This window comes from Amphibalanus amphitrite, unplaced genomic scaffold (genome assembly GCF_019059575.1).
Source record: "Amphibalanus amphitrite isolate SeventyFive unplaced genomic scaffold, NRLGWU_Aamphi_draft 000495F_arrow, whole genome shotgun sequence".
Lineage (NCBI taxonomy): Eukaryota > Metazoa > Arthropoda > Thecostraca > Balanomorpha > Balanidae > Amphibalanus > Amphibalanus amphitrite.
Window position 1 is genome coordinate 463,268 of NW_024881989.1, and position 9,692 is coordinate 472,959.

At 54.3% G+C, this 9,692-nt stretch overlaps 1 protein-coding gene across 3 annotated transcripts; it reads left to right on the forward strand.

The window, feature by feature from the left end:
- Positions 1–6,079: 6,079 nt before the first annotated feature.
- Positions 6,080–9,074, forward strand: LOC122392644 (uncharacterized protein K02A2.6-like). 3 transcript variants are annotated; one of them, XM_043387731.1, is made up of 5 exons: positions 6,080–6,270; positions 6,835–6,983; positions 7,098–7,239; positions 7,582–8,691; positions 8,877–9,074. In XM_043387731.1, the coding sequence occupies exons 2-5, from the start codon at positions 6,960–6,962 to the stop codon at positions 8,945–8,947; spliced, it is 1,347 nt and encodes a 448-aa protein (XP_043243666.1). In that variant the 5' UTR covers positions 6,080–6,270; positions 6,835–6,959; the 3' UTR covers positions 8,948–9,074. The 3 variants fall into 3 exon arrangements, with proteins under 3 accessions (XP_043243666.1, XP_043243665.1, XP_043243667.1); XM_043387730.1 differs by lacking the exon at positions 6,080–6,270 and having other exon boundaries at positions 6,279–6,983; XM_043387732.1 differs by lacking the exon at positions 6,080–6,270 and having other exon boundaries at positions 6,279–6,983; positions 8,419–8,691.
- Positions 9,075–9,692: the final 618 nt, after the last annotated feature.

Below are 9,692 nucleotides of genomic sequence, written 5' to 3' on the forward strand. Positions count from 1 at the left end.
TACAAGGGGGGGGGCCATGGGGGCCATGGCCCCCCCTTGGCCGATTTTTTTCAAAAATAGAATAAAAAGTTAAAAAGTTAAAAAGCTGAAAAGGGGGCCTCCTGAAAATAAAGTGGCCGAAATCCGATGAGTTTTTTTTTAACCTACCCACTTAGTTATTTCTTAGAAGACTAGCTGAGAAGACTTCTTTGTTAGAAGATTGGTAAAGCTTTTCATAACTTGGAGGTCTCTTATACTCACAGAGATGACCACTTTTACAGGGCCTCCTAACCTGCACAGAGGGCCTCCAAGCCTGCACAGATGTTGAGATGTTGCCTGAACAGCTAGATAAGCTCAATAGACGCAGTTTTTTTGGGGGGGGGCCCAACAAGTGGGAAGATGGGGCCTCCAACAGGTGGGATTATGGGGGGGGGCCTCCTGGCTTCTAATGGCCCCTTCCTTGGAGATTTTCTGGATCCGCCCCTGACCCTAGCGACTTGAGGGCCTTCGAGTTTAGACGTGGAGGGACCTTTCTCACGGTGGCGCCTCCGGCTGGTCCCCAAGCCAGAGCGTTCTAGTTTTCCGGGGTCACGGGGTTCCTGCAGTTCCTTTGGACATGGCCGATACGACCGCATTTTGCACAAATGGGCCGTCCGTCCTCAGTCCACTGGAACCTCGATGCGCCACGTGGTGCCTGACGTGCATTGGTGACCGGCGGTGGCGGTCGAGTGAGGTCCGGCAGTTGTCCAGATGGGTTTGGTTGGTTTGCACCGGGGTCTGCCTGACGGGGAACAAACCTGTTTGTGGTCTTTGGTTTGTTTGGTTTCCGAACCTGTTTCTCTACGCGTTCTATTTTTGAATTCAGAGCCTGGATGCTGTCTTTGATAGCTTTTAGGCTATCCTCGGCGCTGGGGCCTTGAACGACGTCCACCTCCATTGGCTCCTCTGGAGTCGAGCGATTCCGGAAGAGTTCAAAGGTTCGGTCCGCCATTTGTTCCTCGGCGGCGGCCTCTACGGCCTGGTCGAGCGTACTGTACCTTTTCCTAATGAGATGACGTGCCAGGTGATCGTCCTGGACTCCCTTTTGAAATGTCTCCACCATGAGCAGCTGTACGTCTGCCTCTTCAACGTTTTCGTAGGCATCCTTGCATGAGGCAAGTAGCCGTTCCGCGAAGTTTTGCACGGACTCACCTTTGTGTTGTTTTAGCCGTCTGCACTTTTCCCTTGCCATTAACTGGTCGCCAGCCTCACCAAATCTAGCCTTAAGGCGTTGTCTGAGGGTTGGCCAGTTGATACCGGCGGTTTCTTTGATCACACGAGCCACATACAGGCCCGCCGTTCCACCGAGCGTTAGTGTCGCAAGGACACACATCCTCTCAGAATCACATGTCGGAGACAACTGGTCCATGTCATGGAGCCAGTTGATGAATTTAGTGGTCCCCTCGCCATGAAAATTCCTCACATGTTTGGTCAGATTTTGGACTCTCAACTCCTGGACTACATCTTTAAGTGCGTTAGTGATTGTTTGTTCGGCCATAACGAAACACGTTAGTCAAAACACTCCGGTTACACAACACACAAATCAACAAATACAATTTAACAAATGCAGAGTTGCAACACAAAACAATAAAGAGATGTGATCGAATTAGTTTTACGGAAAATAGGAAAGAAAACCGACTGACTGATGACTGACGAGTAGTAGTAGAAGATGACGTACCGTTATGTTGATGAAGAATGAAGAAGAAGAATTTGAAGACGAAGCTTGTAGTCCCGACGTATCCGGGTCTCACGGCGCCAATTTGTAACCTTTGCGCTCGTGATAGTCAAAAATAAAGAAATATACCCGGAATTCTCGCGTTGTGTTTAAAAAAAGATGTTCCTTCTGGCTTGTATTGCCTTTAGCCAAGAGATTAGTAAATATGTGGCCTCAAGTGACCAGGCCCGACAGTCGAATGCCGGGGGCTCTGCCGCTCCGGCCCGGCCACGGCTTGGCCGGCACACAACACTACACGTCATACATGTACGTCATATCTCGGGGCCAATCATGAAAGGATTACCATATTAGGAAGGAAAGCGGGGCGGTCGGCAAGGAGGCTAATTGAGAGGACAGGGGAGGTACTTCGTTACAGAAGTGACCTCACCTCACAAAAAGTTTCAATGTCTGTCATAGCTACACGGCGTGACGGATCGCTTTGAAACTTTCAGCGAGTGCTAACAGCATTAGTATGTACAAAATGTGTTTCTCAGAATTTTGATATCAATGACCTATAAGGTCAGGTAAATTTTGCGACCTCCCTATTGTAACTCAATTGGAGAAAATTGCAAGGCGCCTCTTTTGGACGAAAGCCATTATAAACACTCCCAAACACTGAATTACAAGTAACTAAGACACAAGGAACATGAAAATGGTATCCTTGACCCCTGGTTATGCCCCTGAGGTCATCTCAGGTCACGAATGGCATCAAACAGTTTTTCGCGAATAACTTTTGATAGAGGCATGCTGGAGCAATGAAAACGCCTTGGATGTGCTCAGCTCGACGATACGGATCGACTGATATGCAACATGACCCTTTCCGGTCCGGTCATGACCTTGACCTGAGGCCAAATTATCAAGTTGACCTTTCAAGGTCACATCCCAGTAAACATGCCCGACGTCGGCCCGACGTCGGGCCGAGGCTCGGCCTGATGTCGGCCCAAAGTCGGTTCAACCTCGGCCCGACATCGGCTGGACGTCGGGTACGCCCGCATGCAGGGCTGAAAAAGTGTTTCGGTGGTTGTCCAAAGGCAAACGGGCTTATTTGGTTGTCAACTAAAGATGTCTAACCCGCGCCCCGCTGAGGGTCCTTGATTTCCACGCCTGCTCTCGGGAGGGGGGGGGGGTCAAACACCCGGCCTTTTTAACTCGGATCCTGGGTCACGTAGTGACAAGCAGTAAACGGCATTCGAAAGAACGTCCAAAATAAGGGCGAAAATATGACATTCGTTTTATAGGCTAAGTCAAAGGTCATTAAATGAAAGATATTGCCTTTCAATATTTTTTTAACACCGACACACATCTCGGGAGCCAATTATATAGAGCTATACAGCGCCGCGGAAAATATTAGATAGCCCTTTTGACCCTTTCGGTGACCCTTCGACGGTGCCACTGGTCACTTCCACTCACCTTTGAACAAAACATGCTCAAGCTGTGTACACTTCAGTCGTGCAGACGCCACGGACCCTGCGTGCGAATATATCATAATTCCGCTCCTTTTTGATAGCGCAGGGCGCTCAGCTGTCAGGCTCAGTTGTCCGACGATCCGTGTCCCTCGACCTCGGAAGTCCTTTATCCTCGTGGGCATGACATGGCGTGCCCTCCCCTCGGCCTCATCAAAACATTACCGGCAATGACACGGTCCCACTCAAGAAGTCCCGCCGCGGACCTATCCCCAGGCGCCACCGGAGTGGGTTTTGACGTCACAAAAGGAGCCCCGACGGATTGGAGGGGACGCTAACTGGCCGCCGGCCGGGGGCGGCGCTGAAGGGTGCGGGCAGGGGCCGGCCGAGTCCTGGAATGTACTAGATTTGCCAGACACGTGTTGCCAGCGGACAACCACGGCGACCACTTGGTATGCCATTGGTCGTCTTTATGAGGGTCGCCGATCGGCCGTCCGAACGATGGTCGAACGACGCAGTATATAGGTACTAAATAGCTACGGGGAGTTGGAATATGTCTGTAGCTACCAGGAAATTTTCCACTGGGATGCCGCCGCGTACGGGAGGTAACGGACTCGAGAACTGCGTGAGTAGATGTGATGGGGAGGGACAGATAATGGTTTGCGTGGGCAGAGGCGATTGGGTTGCGTGGGCAGAGGTGGATGGATTGTGCGCTTCTAACCGCATTAAGCGGAAGGAGTTTATCAGTTCAGGCGCTACGCGCGGTCGCCATAAGATCGTCTTATCGGTTGTCGTCGACAACGACAAAACGATACAATTTTTCAGCATGTACCGACGTCCAGCCGAAGTCCAGCCGACGTCGAGCCGACGTCGGGCCGAGGTCGTTTGCCGAGGTTGACGAGATCGTTTGTCGTTGGACCGACGGGGCCGACGTCGGCATGTTTACTGAAACAACGCGCCAAAAATATCAACCGGCGGCGGGATTCGAACCCCCCAGTCGCCGACGTCGGCATGTTTACTAGGACAACGCGCCAAAACCATCAGCCGGCGACGGGATTCGAACCCCGTGACGTATGAGCGCGCTAACCACTACACCACGCAGCCAGATGGCGATTTTAGTTTGTTTTGTTGGGTTATGCCCTTTCGGTCTGACAAGACCATTTCAGAGCCGGAAGGATGATAGGATGGAGACATTGGTCTTGGCGAGCACCCTGCGTCCAGTTCATATAGAGTCCCATTGCTGTTACGTGACACTTATTGGAAAGGGCGACCCCACAAATGGATTTATATAGCCACCCTTACACACCTGCACCAACGTTTTCAAAAGTGTCCCTTTGATAAGTGGCACTTTGGCAAAGTGACACTTGCCGACTGACCTTTCTATATGACTTATATGAATTGGGCCCGGCCCTGGTGAGTTGCCGGGGCTGAGCCTGACCAAAGGATAGGCCGAGCAGCCCCCAAGCACTCACCGCACCCGGCAGAGGTGAAAAACCTGCTTCTCGCCTGCGTGCGTAGGTGACAGCCGTAGGCATAAAGAGACAGATTCGAGCATCTCAGTTGATGCATTTAAAATAGATAACTAGTCCGTTTCCGCTAAAGCCAGAGCTGTCTTCCCATAGAGGGCCACTATGGACCACGGCACAAAAATTTAACAGCGTCATCTCTTTGTAGACAGCTGGGGCTGAAAAATCCCGCCGGTGCGACAGCCGGTGCGTTGTGAAGCCCCATAGACAACGCAGGAAAAACGGCGACAGCGCGACAGCTCGTCCCCGCTAGTCGCCGGTTGAGCGGTGGCGGGGACCGGCGCGGTCTTGGCCGCCGCCGCGCCGGAGTAGGGAAGGACCGGGCGACTGGGACGGGGGACGTCACATCTGGGCCACAACTGGGGTGAGGTCCATGACCATCGGTCCCAGAAACTTGGTAGGAGCGTTGATAATGGGGAATATTTGTTTCTGGTCCCTAAAAAGCTGTTTCTGGCACCTAATTGCTGATCAGCCCCAAAATGCTTATTCGACCCTAATATCTGAATCTGGCACCTAATTGCTTCCACACAGCCTAAAGTTGCCAGATCGTCTAGTTGAACTCCGTATTTGCTGTTTGCTGATTCAGCACCAAAACCAAAACATCCAGCACCTATTTTATTCCACGTTTGCCTACCTAATTCGCGTAATCTTCCTGATTTTATGTATCCTAACAAACATGAACGTTGCATTCGGTGATGTCAAGTGCCATTTTCGCCAGTGGAGATAATGATTAAATGCCATTTCTAGCCAAAAGAGAATCACTAGCCAGCTATGGTGCAGCATAGCAAGACGCTCCTATACCAGCCCGCTATGTAGAGATTATTGCACCCTCAGCCATTTTAACGTGAAAAGTTTGGATCCGTCACTTCCAGCCAGGCTCTCAGGTCATAAACTGGAGTAAAGCAAAATGTCAACTCTGAACAGACATGCCACGCAACCGGCCCTCTTTTCAATATTATTAGCTTTCTGGCTTTCTGCAATCATCGTCTGACTCCGTCTCGATCAAACGCAGCGTCCGGTTTCTACAGGGGCGTTTGACTGACCGGCCACACAATAACCAAAAACAAAATCAAAGCTTCATGCACATTGCACACATAAGTAAGAAACGGATGAAAAAGGCACAACCACGGCACAACTCTGCGCGGCAAACAACGGACAATGTCCCACGCAAGATCCCGCGTTTCTTCAGCGGCCTTGAACGGAATGAAAACATTACATTTCTTTTTTGGAGCTATTTGATGACGTCAAAAAATACAATACCGTTTAATGGTCAAAATCGAGACAATTACTCACAAAAATGTTTCCCTTTAAGCATTACAAATTGTAGTGTCTGGGCCGCCCGCCCGGCGGGGCGCTCGCGGCGGCACAGCATGCCACAGGGGCAGACTGGCCAGCTGGGCGGCTGGGCGGCGCCCGGGCGGGAGTCGCCGGCCGGGGACTGAGAGGCGCGGAGCGCGCTGTCCTGCATATCTTTTGTTATGTCTCTTTGAGTTCAATACCATCGTCTATGTGAGAAGACGTGACTGTGAGTGGCGGACGAGGACGGCAGGACGACAGTACACAATTTTGGCGACGAGGATAGAGGATTTGCGACTCTCCCAGCTTTAAGGTACAGTGCAGTCGGCTAAGATGGAGGGGATACGTCCGCCAGCTCCCTTGTTAGCCACCCCGGGCAAGCCGCTAACGTCATGGTCTGCTTGGCTATCAGATTTTGAAGTGTATGCCATGGCCATTGGATGGACTGACTGGGGAGAGCAGAGGCGTCAGGCACTGCTTCTCCATTGTGTGGGACAGGAAGCCAGGAGGCTGTTCAGGGCGGAGTGCCCAACAGGGGTCCCAAGTCAGGGCGGTGTTGAGCCAAAGTTTGAGGGGCGCGCTGCTACAATGTCACTGGTCGATGCCACTGTTGACGTACTGAGTCGTTTGTTTGAGAAAAAGTCAGATGTGATCACCGAGAGAGTTTTGTTTCGCAAATGCACCCAGGGCCAAACCACTGTTCGTACCTTTTTGGCGAACTTGAGAGAACGTAGCCAGAGGTGTGCGTTTGGGGCCCTTGAAGACGAAATGATCAGGGACCAGTTCCTAGAGGGGTGCTCGTCTGCTCGTCTGCGTGAACGTCTCTGCAGGGAGGATGATCTGACTCTGCCTCGGTTGGAGGTTGTTGCCCTTGCAGAGGACCAGGCGCTGGAGCGACAGCAGGCGGTGGGACGCTTGCAGACTGCAGCTGCAGAGCGGGAGCATGCACCGGTCAGCGTTGCAGCAACGGCCACCAAGCGGTACGCTCACGGCACGCGCAGTATGACTCCACTTTCAAGACGGAAGGTAAGCCCCTCTGGAGGGCGGGCTGGTACCTGTTTTGCTTGTGGACGTGTGGGTCATTGGAGTGCGGATGAGCAGTGTCCTGCACGTGTCGCCGTATGTCACGATTGTCACCAGGTTGGCCACTTCTGGCGATGCTGCCCGAAGAAGGGGGAGAAGACTGCTGGAGAGAAGCCCGTCGCCAGCGTCCAAGTGCTGTCGGTTGCAGTGACGTCTCCAACTGAAGACACTCGTCCGTACATCCAGCTGAAGGTAGCAGGCAAGTGGCTGAAATTCGTGGTGGACAGTGGGTCAGGTGTCTCCATTTTGCCGTTGGAGCAGTATCAGGCTCAGTTTGGTGACTTACCGCTACAGTCGGCCGCAGTGAAACTTCAGGCCTATGGGGGTGCCGAGTTACCTGTTGCTGGCGTGCTGAAGTGTGATGTTGAGTCATGTGGTCTGTCTGTGTCCGCCTCGCTGTACGTGGTGGAGGGATCGGTAGCACTGCTGGGCCGTAACTTGCAGAAACTGCTCCAGATCTCAGTCGTACATGGCAGTACGGTTTATGCTGTAGCTGATCAGTCAGATGAACATGAAGGATGTTCGTTTCCCCGCATCACAGAGGTTCACAGAATTCGGCTGGTGGAGGTAGCAGCACCAGTTCAGCAGAAGCAAGAAGCTGACGTACACTTGAGTGAGCCGGAAGACCAGGACGCCACCGGCGGCGGCGAGAACACTGCTGACGCACTGTCGCGTCTGCCAGCACCAGTGACGGAGGCAGCTGATGACGAGAGCATCACCGTAGCAGCAGTTGAAGCTCATCTGCAGGCGGTGACGAGGGAGGAGCTGGTGTCGGCATCTCGGTCGGACCCTCAGCTGCAGCAGCTGGCAGAGCAGATCCCACGGCCGTGGCCGACGCGGTACGGAGACTGTCCGGCAGCTCTCAGGCCGTTCTACCGCTTCAGGGGGGAGCTTGGAGCTGTAGAAGATGTCTTGGTCAGGGGAGAGCGTCTGCTGGTGCCGACCAGCCTCCGACAGCGTCTGTTAGCAGCAGCACACGAGGGACATCAAGGAATAGTCCTGACGAAGCAGCGGATCAAGCAGCACTTCTGGTGGCCTGGACTGGATGCAGCGGTGGAAGAGATGGTCAGAGCGTGCGAGGTTTGTGCATCTTCCGACAAGACGGCTACTCCGAGGAACGCTCCGCTGCACCCTGTACCGCTGCCTGAAGGACCGTGGGAGAAGGTCGGGATCGACTTCATCGGGCCGATGGAGGGCGGAGGACAGCGGCAGCGGTTCGCCATCGTTCTGGTGGACTACTTCTCCAAGTGGCCAGAGGTTGGCTTCTGCTCGAGCCCGTCGACGGAGGCGGCGATCGAGTTCCTGGAGGTGGTTGCTTCCAGGGAGGGGTACCCGTTACAAGTGGTCTCTGATAACGGTACGGCTTTTGTGTCCGCAGAGTTCACGGCTTACCTGCGGAGGGTCGGCGTTCAGCATGTACGGGTAACGCCGTACCACCCCAGAGGCGCTGGAGCGGTGGAGCGCATGAACAGAGTGGTGAAGTCCGCGCTGCAGACGGCGTCCAAGGAGAAGCAGGACTGGTCACAGGCGGTGCGCCAGTTCCTGAGGACGTACCGTTCGACGCCTCATGCAACCACCGGCCTGAGTCCGTCGGAGATGCTGCATGGTCGTCAACTCCGGACGATGCTGCATGCACCCACGCACCCTCCGGGTAAGGTAGCGGCCGACAGTGCCCGTACCAGGGACCGTGTCGCTAAACGGCAGAGGCGGCAGAAAAGTGTACTGGGACAGGAGGAACCGATCTGTCAAACCGTCATTCAGTGTCGGTGACTGGGTGAGGTACCGTGTCATGCCTGTGCCCAGGAAAGGTAGAGACCGTTTTTCTGCTCCTCACAGGATCGCTGAGCTGGTTGGACCATCGGCGTACCGGCTGGACAGTGGAGCACTGGTCCACGCCGAGAGGCTGACTCGCTGGACTGGGTCGCCTCCGACCGGACTGGGAGACGCCGAGCAGCCGCAGCTCTCGGACCTTCCCGTCGTCCGCTCCCCGCCGGAGCCGGTCGACGAGCCTCCGGCTGAGGCCACGGCGTCGGCACAGACTCCAGAGCGGCGGCCCGGATCGTCAGCCCGACGTGCGGGGTCACCATCTGCGGCACTCGCGGTGGACACAGCGGCGGCGACGCGCTCGCCGGCCAGTGAGACGAGCGGCTCCGGTTCGAGGTGCTCAGAGTGATGGCACCGCACGCGATCTGGGAGACGTGTTCGTGCACCTGTGCGTTTGTGTCCGTAGGTGTACCTTTGTGTAGGGGGAAAGATGTAGTGTCTGGGCCGCCCGCCCGGCGGGGCGCTCGCGGCGGCACAGCATGCACAGGGGCAGACTGGCCAGCTGGCGGCTGGGCGGCTGGGCGGCGCCCGGGCGGGAGTCGCCGGCCGGGGACTGAGAGGCGCGGAGCGCGCTGTCCTGCATATCTTTTGTTATGTCTCTTTGAGTCAATACCATCGTCTATGTGAGAAGACGTGACTGTGAGTGGCGGACGAGGACGGCAGCGACACTAACAAATAAATACTTTTAAATATTTAAATGACATTGTTTTTTTCAAACAAATCAATATTATTGCTTACATAACTGGCGTTATCTTTAGTTAACACCGTAACGCTGTCGCATCGTGTGCTCCGTTCATCAGTGTTGGCTGTTTATCGGCCGCCCGTCTC